The sequence below is a fragment of the Neophocaena asiaeorientalis genome, unplaced genomic scaffold (genome assembly GCF_003031525.2).
Source record: "Neophocaena asiaeorientalis asiaeorientalis breed wild unplaced genomic scaffold, Neophocaena_asiaeorientalis_V1.1 scaffold84, whole genome shotgun sequence".
NCBI lineage: Eukaryota > Metazoa > Chordata > Mammalia > Artiodactyla > Phocoenidae > Neophocaena > Neophocaena asiaeorientalis.
In genome coordinates this window covers 987946-1001701 of record NW_020173656.1, presented here as the reverse complement: position 1 = coordinate 1001701, position 13756 = coordinate 987946, and the positions used below count along the sequence as shown (strand labels likewise).

At 40.9% G+C, this 13756-nt stretch overlaps 1 protein-coding gene across 1 annotated transcript; it reads left to right on the top strand.

Annotated features, from left to right (window-relative positions):
- Nucleotides 1–2786: 2786 nt before the first annotated feature.
- On the top strand, nucleotides 2787–7828 carry RDH14 (retinol dehydrogenase 14). Its single transcript, XM_024747817.1, has 2 exons — nucleotides 2787–3248; nucleotides 6583–7828. Exons 1-2 carry the CDS (start codon nucleotides 2856–2858, stop codon nucleotides 7198–7200), a joined length of 1011 nt encoding a protein of 336 aa, XP_024603585.1. The 5' UTR covers nucleotides 2787–2855; the 3' UTR covers nucleotides 7201–7828.
- The last annotated feature ends 5928 nt before the right edge of the window (nucleotides 7829–13756 follow it).

Below are 13756 nucleotides of genomic sequence, written 5' to 3'. Positions count from 1 at the left end.
GAATCATTACCCATCATCATTATAGAATATTGGGTCTTCACAAGTGGAAAGAGAAGGGTTAAGTACACTTGAAAACTGGAGCTTTTTAGTCTGTTGCCTCTGTGAACAGCCTTTTAATCAATGCAAAAATGAAAATACCACGCTACCTGCGTGAGTATTCCAATTTTGACATTGCTTATTCAGAAATAAATCACTTATTCATACAGGTTACTTTCATCTAAGATGAGCTCCAGACAGAACCTCCTGGAAGGATTCTTTGAAGCTTATTTCCTGAGTTCATTGCCTCTGGACTACAAGGCTTCATATTTGAAGTCTCTGGCTTTGGGCCCAGCAGGTAGGTCCAATGTTTATATGGGGAAAAAAAGCCTTGGCTACCACTTCAAAATGTGACATGAAGTAAGTGTAGTATCCTAGCCTTCATTGTTGTCATTCTGTTGTGATTTTTGTTTTGTTTTCAAAAAAAAAACATTGATTGGTTATTAACCATAATCTACTACATTAGGAACAACAAGCTGGTTATTTTCAGATGTTACCTCATTTTCTCATCAAACCAAACTTTCGTGACATAATATCAATATTATTACCTTCCTTTGTTTTAATCAATGAAGAACCTAAAATTCAAAAAGATTAAGTAGCTTGTCCAAGGATGTGCAGGTAATAAATGGTAGGACTAAGATTCAAATTTAGATCTCACTTCAAAAGCTATATGCTGAAAAAAAAAGAAAAAGCTATATGCTGTCTATCTTCCCTTCCTCACACCCTGTCTTGCTCCTCCTCATCCCATCTCCATCTCTACCTCACCCACATATACATATTCCACCCGGGTTCTAGTTAAAGCATGCCACTGCTGACACACATCTTTTGATCTGCTTCCTAATTTGATGTAAGGCAGTCCAAAATATATCAGTCATGACACTTACTGAGTACCTACTGTTTTCTATGCAGTCCCCAAGATAAAGGCCACAAGAGAGACTCAGACATAATCCCATCCTTTAACAATCCCTTAGAAGAAGTCAAATGTGCAAGCTCAAACAGCCAACACGAGAGGGCTGGTTGTCCTCAGTGCCAAGTGAGGGTCACACACAAGGCTGAAGCAGAAATCTGTGTGGGCTGGAAGTGGTCAGGAAATGTAGAGAACGGAGGTGGGCTTTGCAGGACAGGAAAGATGTGGACGGAGAGAAAGGAAGAGAGGAAACGTGCTCCCGGCTCAGTGAGTGTGAGAGGCAGCTTCAAGTTACAGATTTCAGTGAGAGTGCTCCTCCCACCTCTGAGCTCCATTCTCAGCACTCATAAGAATCCTTCTTCTGGCATTCGACCTCTTGGCTGTTTGTACTATGCCTTTTTGTTGCATGTTATATCCTTCCCAAATACAAGGGAGTGGAGGAGAGTTTATCAAAATCATCTAGGGAGTTTATTTCAAACTACAGAAGTTGTGTGTCTCTTCTCTTGTCCTGAAGATTCTAGAATGGGGGCTGGGGCAGGAGGGGTCTCTGGACCAGACAGTAAGCACCCTGAGGGCAGAAATGGTGCCCTATTTCTTCGTGACTCTCGCAGGGCATAGGGCCTGGCATGTATTGGATGGGTGAGTAGATGAACGTATGACAACTTAAGAGTAGCTTGGTCTGGCCTTCCCTGGTGGCGCAGTGGTTGAGAGTCCGCCTGCCGATGCAGGGGACATGGGTTCGTGCTCCGGTCCGGGAGGATCCCACGTGCCGCGGAGCGGCTGGGCCCGTGAGCCATGGCCGCTGAGCCTGCGCGTCCGGAGCCTGTGCTCCGAAATGGGAGAGGCCACAATAGTGAGAGGCCCGCGTACCGAAAAAAAAAAAAAAAAAAAGAGTAGCTCAGTCTAAAGTTTGAAGTTTGCAGCTTGAAGATGGATCCCTGTGGCAATAACCCCTGACATTTCTGAAGCATTTTACAGTGTAAAAAGCACTTTCCCTTCCTTGTTACATTTAATATTCTCCGGGAGGGAAGGGGGAAGACGCTTGTGAATGAGCCTGCTCAGAAATCTATGCATACAGTAAGTCCACGCTTTTCCCAGTGTATCTCTACCACTGTCAAATAAGACCATTTGAGAATGCCTTTTTATATATGGATCAAGGCCACAATGGTCTAACATTCTCAAACAGTGGTCCCCATATCACCTGCATCAGAATCACCTGGGAACTTGTTAGAAATGTACATTCTCAGGTTCCATTTTGGACTCTAATGAATTTGAAACTGGGCCCTGAAATTTCTGTTTTTACAGGTTCTGCAGTTGATTCCAATGCAACGCTAAAGTCTGAGAACCACTGGTCCATTCTATTTCTAACTGATTCATGTCGCTAAGTTCTTAGCGTCAGCTGTGGGAAAAAAGAGCCTCTCTTCAGACTTTCGTTCGGCAGGGACCATTCTCCAGAGGATGAAGGTAAACTGGACTGAAGGTTAACAAGTCCCAGGTGCCCTTAACGAAAATCACACTAAGCCAGCCCCGAAGTGTGGGATTTGTAAAGCAGCCTATAAAGAGACTTGTAAATTCAAAGTACTCATTAGGCATTTCCATGGGGAAGGCCACCACCACTCTGGGATTTCCATGGGTAGGGACCTCAGGAGCCTGAAAACCCGGGGCCGTGCTCACCCTTCTCTCAGGCTGGGATCCGGCTCCACCGAGGAGCCACACAGAGCGCTGTCCTCTACTAACCAATCAGGTGCCCTCGGAAGGGGGACTACAAGTCCCAGCATGCACCACGCCGCCGTCAGGGGACGACAGGCCGCGCCCCAGCGTTCTTTGCGTACGGGGGGCGAGCTCAGACCCGGGCGCGCGGCGACCCCGGAAGTCCCGCGCAGGCGCAGGTGGGCCCTCGGCCCGGACGGCCATGGCAGTGGCTACGGTGGCGGCGTTGCTGGCCGCACTGGGTGGGGCCCTGTGGCTGGCGGCCCGGAGGTTCGTGGGGCCCAGCGTCAAGCGGCTGCACCGAGGCGGGTATTCCGGCCTCATGCACGGGAAGACAGTGCTGATCACGGGTGCGAACAGCGGCCTGGGCCGCGCCACAGCCGCCGAGCTGCTGCGCTTGGGGGCCCGAGTGATCATGGGCTGCCGGGACCGCACACGCGCCGAGGAGGCGGCGGTTCAGCTCCGCCGTGAGATCTGCCAGGCTGGGGGCCCCGAATTGGGGCCTGACTCCAGCGGGGCCGGCGAGCTCGTCGTCAAGGAGTTGGACCTCGCCTCGTTGCGCTCCGTGCGCTCCTTCTGTCAGGAGGTGCTCCAGGTGTGGGGCTCTGGGAACCTGCCGGAGATCGGGGACTGGCTAGGGTCTTCGGCGGGCGAGGCGGGGCCTGGAGGGCCGGGGGCTGAGCCGGGGAGGGGACCGCCCACAGTCGAGGGAGGGGGTGTGACCTTGGGAATGATTCGGGCGGCTTGGGAATTGAAGGCTGGAAAAATTGGTAGGACAGTCTTCTGTCTTCCAAGAATGTTGAGAAAGAAAATGAGCCCAAGAGAAAAATAAACGAGTTTCTGAACATTTCCTCTTGCCATGTGAGGACAGCTCAGGAGGAGATCCGCCAGGTCCCTGGATTGTTTTTCCTGTGTCCAAAGTGAATGTACACCAAGCCATCTCTCAAAGAGCCTGAGAGCACATAGGGGACGTTGCTAGACAAGGACCTTGGAGCAATTCCCCCCCCCCGCTAGGGTAGGAAGTTAAGCTTTCTGCCACCAGTGAACTCATGAGCAGTATTCTTAACCATACTCTGGCCTAACTTCCAGATAGACTGGAGCTTGGAGTGCCAGTGGTCATGTGCTCTAAATGGGGACAGAAATAAAAATAATATAATACCTAGCACTTATTGAAAGTTTCCTGTGTGCCAGGAGCTGTTCCAAGCATTTCAGATTTTTTTTTTTAACTTTTAATGAAATTAAAGTGACTTTGACTGCTCTTGTCATCCAGTCTCCACAGTAACCCTGTGAGGTAGGCATTGTTATCCCCATTTTACAACGTAAGGCCACTAAGGCATAGGTAGGCTAAGTAATTTGCCCACGAACTGTCTCTAGAGCCCTTGCTTTTAACCCCTATACAGTACTTCTGCTGCCTGCCAGTGAGGTAGAGGATTTCTTTGTTTAGATAGTAGATATTACACTGAAATGGATGTCCTCTGCTGAAATTGAGGTAGAAGGGTTCCCTGCAGAGGTGACTTGCAAGAGGGCATTCAGAAGAGTGATGTTTAAAATTAGCTGGCATAGAAAAGGAGCCTATATGAAAAGGAGTCTCCTCTGAGTCTAGAGCAGAAGTTCCCAAACTTTCTAATTTTTTTCATGATGCCCTTAGGCCAAACAAATATCTAACAGCTTATTCATTAAGCAATTAGATCCAAACAACTTAATACGTATTTATGTAACAACTTAGTAACTGTTTGAAACAAAAATACACATAGCATAGATGAAAGAAAAGATTTTTATTTCATTTTTCAATAACCATAATTATTATAACCATAAGTATACTAATGGGAAATGTGCATCTGTTGTTCACTGTACCAGCTTGTCAAACTTTGGAATCAGACTGACCATTGCCACCCTCATTTCTGTTCTATGTTGACTTTTAACATTGTACTTGCGTTTCATTGCAGCAACTACTAAACACTCAGCTTTGCAAAGGTAGGACATCATGAAAAGGAATATAGCACAATAAAATGTTGAAGGTGTGAACCACTTGGAGCTTGGTAGTTTTTGAGATGTTGAGCAGAGTATCATTTTGTTTCCCTCGAAAATGTAAAATACTCCAAATCGCCCTGAGAGTTTCCTTGTGACTCTCTAGGGCGACTCGATACACAGTTGGGGAGCTGTTGCAGATCCAGAGAGTTTTGGTTTGTTTTACCGTTATGACCAGTATTTCATTATCAGGATTAGAAATAAGAAGTAATAGTGTACAAGAGATGTTGGGAGAATCAAAAGTGGATCTTCCTATTCATTAAAAATGTAGATGGGACTGGGTATACTTATTCCTTGATACCTATGGTTTCTCACTACTTTGGCCACTTGACAGAACCAATTAAAACAGCTACTAAAAGTTAAGGAGATAAAGAGATAACTAAGTTGTCCTTGCTTCTAAGTATGTATTAAGTTCCTTCCTGGCTCTGAAGTTCAGTAGTTCAGTGACTATAACCAGAATTAAAAAAAAAAAAAAAGGAAGTGTAAATTTCCCACAGGTTGGTATTCTTGGTATTTATGTCATTTATCTTCTAGAATTTAAAAAACAGTAAATGAAACAGTCTTAAAATAACACAAGCCCAGCAAAGAATGATGGCTCAGAAATGATTAATACAGGAAACTCTTCCAAAGGATTACTGAAAAGAACACTCCTTTCTTTCCCCCACGGGTGAACTTTTGCCTTCTTTTTGAAGTTGACTATTGGAAAAGCAAAAGGTGCTGAGACACACAGAATGAGAAATAGTTAATCCACTGACAGGTAGGCTTTGATAACAGTTGTGAAATTTAACACATTCTTTTCACTTACATTTGGCAAAAGGGCCAGTGATATTTGAAATTTGACCTCAAATTTATTTGTGGGTCATCACTGTGTCTTTACACCTGGAACACGTTGTACATTTCTTTTTCTCTGCCCATCAAAAGAGACAGAGCCAGGAAGGGACAAGGGAAAACCAACTAAATGAAGTAAAGAATGAAAAGACTTCCCTTTGAGGACAGTCTAAATTTTAGGACTTTAATCTGGGAAGATGCAGGAGGATATGGTCAAAGTGCGAAATTCTGACTGTATAGATCTCTTAAGCTGGGGACTCCTCGAAGCTTGAAAGAGGCAGATTTCATATCGGGGAAAAAAGAACTGTGAATTCTAGAGTCGTAATAGAGGTTAAAGGTATTTGTTGGGCAGACCTCCTCTGTTAAGTCTCCTTTGCTGTTATTGTGAGACTTAGTATGTATGATTCATGGTTTTGTTTCTGATATGTTTATACTACCTGTTTAATATTTTTCTTAATGTTCCGTTGATTTATTCATGATGTTCTCTCCAGTATTAATTTGCATCCCTCACCCTCTCTATTGCTTGTCCCATTTTTAAGGAAACAACCTGGGGTTGCCATTCCCATGGTGACATTTATTATTAGAAAATTACAGAATAAAACAATCCTAACTTGCCCCTGGTGTTGATACTAGTAGCTCTGGGAATAAACAATGCTGACCTGTCTTCTGCTGTAGTTCCACTCTCTAGCTCACATTGAATGTCTAGCTATGGTTTGAAAATCCCAATTAGAAAAGCAGTCCAGCTTACTAATTAAGAATAGAGCCATTGGTGTCAGATTTCAACTTCAGGTTTTTGTTTGCCACTTAGGAGCCCTGTGATTCTGGACAAATCACCTAACTCTGGTGCTTCAGTTTGCTTATAGAGTTGTTGAGAGTAGATGAGATAACATGAAAAGCACCAGGTCAGGCACACAAGTCATTGTTGTCGTCGTCTTCTTTTCTCTCAATTGTTGAAAACTCATAGAGGCGTTTTTTAGAATTTTAGTAGTTTGCAGGAATTGTTTAAAATTTTATTTTAGGCACATTTAAGGCCTGTGTTCATAACTCTGCCATTCTCTTTTTGCCATTTGAAGGAAGAGCCTAGACTGGATGTTTTGATCAACAATGCAGGCATCTTCCAGTGCCCATATATGAAGACTGAAGATGGGTTTGAGATGCAGTTTGGAGTGAACCATCTGGGGCACTTTCTACTCACCAATCTTCTCCTTGGACTCCTTAAAAGTTCAGCTCCCAGCAGGATTGTGGTAGTTACCTCCAAACTTTATAAATACGGAGACATCAACTTTGAAGATTTGAACAGTGAACAAAACTATAATAAAAGCTTCTGTTATAGTCGGAGCAAACTGGCTAACATCCTTTTTACCAGAGAACTAGCCCGCCGCTTAGAAGGCACAAATGTCACTGTCAATGTGTTACACCCTGGCATGGTGCGGACCAACCTGGGGAGGCACATACACATCCCACTGTTAGTCAAACCACTTTTCAATTTGGTGACATGGGCTTTTTTCAAAACTCCGCTAGAAGGTGCCCAGACTTCGATTTATTTAGCCTCTTCCCCTGAGGTAGAAGGTGTGTCAGGAAAGTACTTTGGGGACTGTAAAGAGGAAGAACTATTGCCCAAAGCTATGGATGAATCTGTTGCAGGAAAACTCTGGGATGTCAGTGAAGTAATGGTTGGCATATTAAAATAGGAGCAAGGAGTGGAAGAGAGCTGTTTGTAAGACTGGATGTCAGCTCTGTCGTTTTGGGTTTTTTTTTTTTTTTTTTTTTGACTACTCCACGTGGCTTGCGGGATCTTAATTCCCCAACCAGGGATCTAACCGGGGCTCCCAGCAGTGGAAGCGTGGAGTCCTAACCACTGGACCACTAGGGAATTCCCTGGATGTCAGCTCTATCTTTGATCAGGAATGGTGTGGCTTGGGCACTTGCTGCTACTTGACGATGCAATTTTGGTTTTACCATAGTACTGCTAAGAGGTCCACAGAGGTATTTTGAAGTTACTAAAAAGTTATTTTTTGGAGAACATAAAATTTCAGAAAAGATGTTTTAAATATATATAATAAGCATATCAATGATTATAATGAGTGATATGGTTATAATATATTTTTAAATTATAATTGAACAAGCATGGATTACAAACATTAAAGAATTCAAGGACTTGAAATAGATACGTTGAGAAGTTTTTCAAATATCTTTGAGTTTTATGGTATGTTTAAAGTGTTAAGTGTTTTAATGACAATACTGGCTTTTGTGGGGAAATAATATGCATGGTGTGAATGCACAATTCTTACTTGGAATAAATTTACTGATGCAAATTCTTATTTGTGTATTCCTTTAGAAGTTTCTCTGAAATTAGTCCTTTATCATCTCATTAGCCTCTACTGATCTTGGTATGCCCAGTGCCTTTTCTTCCCACATATCTTGCGCACTGCTTTAAGAAGTAATATTTCTAAAATCCAAATCTGTGTCACAGTGTCATGTCCCTGCTTAAAAACTTGTGGTGGTTTCCAGTTGCCCATAACTGGGTTTTCCAGCCTTTTTTCTTTCTTTTTTAAGCTGCCAAATGTTTTTCTTCAAGAGAAGTCTTATTCAAATGTAGAAGCTGGATGGGTATAATAGATCATAGCAATGCTGTGAGGATGGAGTCTTCCAAGGCTATTTCTGAAGGGACTTTGTGCGATTCAGTAGTTTATAAACCATTTCTATTTAAACATTTTAGTATATTTTTGAGACTCCCCATGAACTGGCCACATGCTTACCTTGTACTCTTACACTCAGTGCTGTCCTGTAGAACTTTCTGCAATGATGGAAATAATTCTGTCTGCACTGTCCAATATGGTAGACTCTAGACACCTGTGTTTATTGAGTACTTGAAATGTGACTGAGAACTGATTTTCTAATATTACTTAAGGTCAATTTAAATTTAAATAGGCCTAGTTACTAACGTCTTAGACAGTATATCTCTACTCCTTTCATTGTATAACCCAGTCCTCAATATGGACCAATCACCCACTTGCCTCTGGGCCTTTCCTTATATTGTTCTTTCAATCTGGAATATCCTTCTCTTTTTTTACCGGGAATATTACTTAGCCTTTAACATTCCCTTCAAGTGTGTTCCTTTCCTTAATATCTGTAGGAGGATCCAATTCTCAGTCTACTTTTTTTTCATTGATCTTGGCAGATTTACTAGGAATTTAGTGCACTAATTATTTGTTCACAGCTCTAGCTAGACAATTGCAATAGGAATTATCCAAGGAAAGATTATATTCTTACTAGTTTTTCTTCCTCAAGAGTCAGATACAGTACCTGACACAGTAAGTACTTATGTGTGAGTAAATAATAAGTCAGTGGTGGTATACATAAAAATCATTGAGTAAGTAGGAATATTGTAGGCATCAATAGTAATTTTAACTATTTGTTTTAACCATCTCATAATATTGACAAAAGGAATTATGACTGTAAAGGATAGACAACTACACAGAATTTAATGGCCATTTTGGTCAGGAGTAGTCCTTGATTGGTTATTATTTTTAAGACTGTAATATCTGGTTACCAGTATCAGTTCTTTCTAAGAATGGCAGGATCTTGGCAAATGGTATAGAAGGTCTGTTTTCTATTAGAGCATTGGGTTGTGAATATGAGAAACACTTAGGGTTTGTATCATCACAGGTGTGTCTTTGCAGGTGTAGTCATTATAGCTGCATCATATTCTTTGAAACTTATTTTTAAAAAATAATCCTACAAAGAGACCTGCTGAATTTAGAAATACGGGCAGGAAATACATCAGAATGCAACCTGGAAAAATGGAAGCTAATAAATCTGTCCTACACCTCGACTTCATTGAAAAGGAGCCTTTTTTTTTTTTTTCATTTAATACCATCTTTTCTGGCTGCATTTTGATGCCTGATGCTTTTCAGGGGATTTGGGCCTTTTGTGAGAATTGAGCCTTTCAGATTTCTTGTTTGTGGCACCATAATAAAATAGGATATATTAATTTATCATGATGGAAAACTAGAAACTAGAAAACTAGAAACTCATCTGGAAACACTACCTATTAAGGTAAAACGAGCTGCCATTTGGAAGATGTCCTTCCCACTCAGTGTTTGGTGGAATCGAGGGCTAATCGCTGTAGTATAACTAGTTAGATTTTGAGGATTATTTAAACCCTTTGCTTCTCTCTCCTTTCCCCTTTCTGCTGACTTCTATTTCACTGGGCAAGGAAGTAAGAAAAAGGCAATTCTGTTACTTTGATACTCTCGCCTTTAGCAAAATATTGTTAAGAAAGAAGCATGTAATGTGCCAGATAATGGAACAATTGAGTTGGAAACCCATTTTCATGTTGGTCACTGACCATCTTTGGAAATACTGACTTCTATTTCATGCAGGTTTTTCTGAAAATGGATGAGATTTCTGGGTCCTCTGCCTCGACTTCACTCAGAGCAGCTATTTTATATAGTGGGGTTCTAAGTAGCATTTAATTGGGAAAGTGATCTCACTGCTTAAATATACCACCACATTGGGTTTGATGAACAACTCTACTGTTTAATTCTCTCTGTGACCTTGGCAAGTTACTTAACCTCTCTGAGCTTCTGTTTTCTTGGCTCTGTCATTGAGACATGAATGCTAACTTTAATGGATTGTTCAGTGAAGAGGCCGACAAAGAGTCTAACAAAATACCTGCCACATGTTCATTTCCTCTTCCCTATGTACCTTATCATTATACCATTATTAGTAATAGTAATTAGGTGAGTACACATAATGGGGAAAAAAACCTCTAAACCAAGAGTCAGCAACCTTTTTTTAAAAAGGCTACATTGTAAATACTTAAGATTATTAAGCCATATGCACATATTCTTTTTCTGTTACATATTCTTTTTTAACAATCTGTTAAAAATATGAAAAATTCTTGGATCACAAAGGCCATACTATTTACTTATGCAACACCCCAATGTATTCACTAATTTGTCTTTTGACATGGAGACCATTTTAAAAGTCTTTATTGAACTTGCTATAATATTGCTTGTTTTATGTTTTGGTTTTTTGGTCATGAGGCCTGTGGGATCTTGGTTCCCCAATCAGGGATCGAACCCACACCCCCTGCATTGGAAGGTAGAGTCTTAACCACTGGACCACCAGGGAAGTCCCCACTCATTTGTCTTTAAGACACCTTGTAAGGCACAGTTCTCATGTTCACTGTTACTCCTATTAATAAGTCTCCTATTGTTTCTCCTAATCATTTCTAATCTCCTGTGACTATTTGCTTGCGGACCCAGGAAGTGTAAACAGTGTATTCTTCAAATCTCTCTCCAGCTATAGATTCTGGTGTGAGGAATAGCAGTTATCTGCCTCCAGCTTCCTCTCTCACAAACCTGCCGCGCCTGGCCAGAGATCTAAGGGAACCTATATTTGAATATTTAATTGATTCCAAATGTGCTAAGGAACACTGCAGAGAAGACACATTACTAATCACTCTTCAGGAGCTTGGCCCCTACATAAACAGCTTCAGATGTTTCCCAAACCTTCTCTGGACAATAGGGAGTTAAATTAGTTACAGGTTACCATGGAGGAAGGGAATCTACTCCTAGAGGAAAGTTAAATGGAGCCCTCAGTTTTGCACAGACACGAGGAAGAGTTTTTGCTACACTAGATGTTTAATCAAAGTACAGTAGAAGCCCTCTTACTAGCCATCATCTAACAGACTGGCTGCAATAACTGATTCTCCATTCTGTTTGTAAAACATGGTGACTGATGCCCACAGCATGCGAATGCAGTAGGCTGGCAGGCTCCCCGCTAGCATACCTCTGGCACTTCTGCCCCCACCTATTCTGTTACATACTTAGAAAGAGTGAGTTTCGTACCATTCATTTACTCGTTTAATAAATATTTATTGAATGCCCAGTATGTGCCAGGCATTATTCCAGGCTCGCAGGACTTAGGAGGCAACAAAGGAAACCAAACCAAAGCTGCATGTGTATGTTAGCTGTGCTCGTTATTAATCGTACCAGAAGTTATTAATCATAATGCAAACCGATGAAATATGGATTTCTATGAAAAGTAAGCTGAGTGCTTTGTAAAAGCTAAATGAAGGTGAATCACTAGAAACTTACTGTTGAATAACGTTTCAAAACAACTGTCAAAAACTAAAATATTATAAAAATCTAAAAGTTGTCTGTATTAAGTGCTTTGCAAGTGGCTTTAAATTTTGACCCCATTTTAAAGACTCAGAAAAACAAAAAAGACAAGTCCTTAGCTTTATATCAGAAGTTGGGAAATGAATGGACATGTTATATGTTTCAAGTTCAAATGATAATGTGGTGCCTATGATTCATCTTTACAATCTTTCTTTAATCAACTTTTCATGTGACCCACCAATTTCAAATAAGAGGGCTTCTATTGTGTAAAGTAGAGCTATCACTGACATGTCAGAAAAGTTTCAGTTTGGAGGAACTGGCAATAAATGTATCTGTGTAGTGAATCACATTCACCCAAAGCCTTCTCATCTAAAGTTGGGAATATGTTTTATTTTTTTTTAATGTCCCAATATATTTATTATTTGATGTATTTTGTCCTGAATGTCTTTTGCAGCCTAAGACTTATTTTCATCAACTCTGTTTGCTTCAGTCTCTCATTTAAAGCTCCTACTCATTGTGTTAAACAGGTAAATGCTTGAACACTTAGCAGTTATTTTTGAGTATGTGTCATTTTATCATTAGAAGTTGCCATGTTACATATGATGTATTACAGCTTGATCTGTCCTAAGCTGCAGGTCTTAAAGTCTATTTTCAAACTTCCTTTATAAATTCTAACTTAAAATACTTGTACCTTTATGTATTTATTTATTTATTTTGTATACTCCATAGATCTGGATTGTTATCCAGTTATTAGCAGAATGGCTCTAAATCCTAATGGCATCTTTTTTGCTACTATGTGAGCTGTACGTTGAGTTAGTAAACAGAAGTTTCGATTGTAAATATACTCAACAGATTTTTATCTGTGCAGACCTACACACAGTGTTGGCATTTTAGGTATATCTGGAAGTTGTACACATGGTCTGAGGAAACACTGAGCAGGAAGAAATGTATAATCATTATTAGTTTGTGAAAAAAGCAAAGCAAGTTTCTGCCACCAACCCATGAAAGCACAGGAAATGGCTTCGTGTAGTAGGTGTTCGAGTCTAAGCATTCTGTTGACAGAAGTGGGTTCTACCCAGGGATTTTGTGTTAATGTAATCAAACACTTCAGAGCTGCAGCCTAGCAAGCTCAAGTCCACCCACCTCAGAGTTTATCTTTAGCTCATCTGGAAGAGTTTATTTTAAACATTGAACATTGTTTGCTGCTGTTGAAATGAAAGTGAGAGAGTTACAAGCTTTCTTCCACTGCCATCTGGCAGATTTACTGATGGATCAGGTTCTTTAATCCGTGCAGCCCCGTGTGTGGGAGCTATTGTCTGTGGTGATCATGCAGCTGGCTTGGCTGAACTTTCAAAAGCTCACACAAAGCTATCAAGAGCCATCCTATAGATAAATGAAGCTGGGGGAGTTACAAAAGTCACTGTATACTTTTCATTTTTCTCTGAGCCCACATTTTTTACTCTATAGTTCTCTGTGAACTGGAAAAGAGGATAACTATATTTGAATATTTTGAAAAAATAATTGAAGTTGCAAAAAAGTGACTATACTTAAATTAGAAAATTATGGCAAAGTGGAAAGGAAAGGAACAGCAGATTTGGGGGAGAGGTCTGTATCTCATTAAAGTAAATGTGGGATGCGAGAAGTCAAATGAGAGTGTTCTTTTCAATGGGGATTTACCTTTCTAGTTTTCCACACTATGTGTGATACGGGGACATTCAATGATACACACACATTACATAGTTAACCATTAGTTGTGGCCTCCATGGGTATGAAACTATACAGGATCTCACACAGGACATCACGCCAAGTATAGCTTACAGCTAACTCCAGGGCACAATTTTGATCATACCCACAAGTGCATACACAAGCATCAAGAGATTAAATACGAGTAAGTGGGCTGTGTGCAAGATAAGATACCTTCAAGTAAAACGTATTAAGTTGGTAGGAGCATAAGACAAACAGAACCAATAATATTTTGGATGTGGTCAATTGCCATTCAGTTTTCTTTGCTACCTACATCTGGAGCACCCTTTTTATCTTGCATAGGCTGGAGAGTTTTAAAACAATAAACAAAAATCTACATTGCCTGTGTTCTGGATGAAAACCAGTTTCCAAC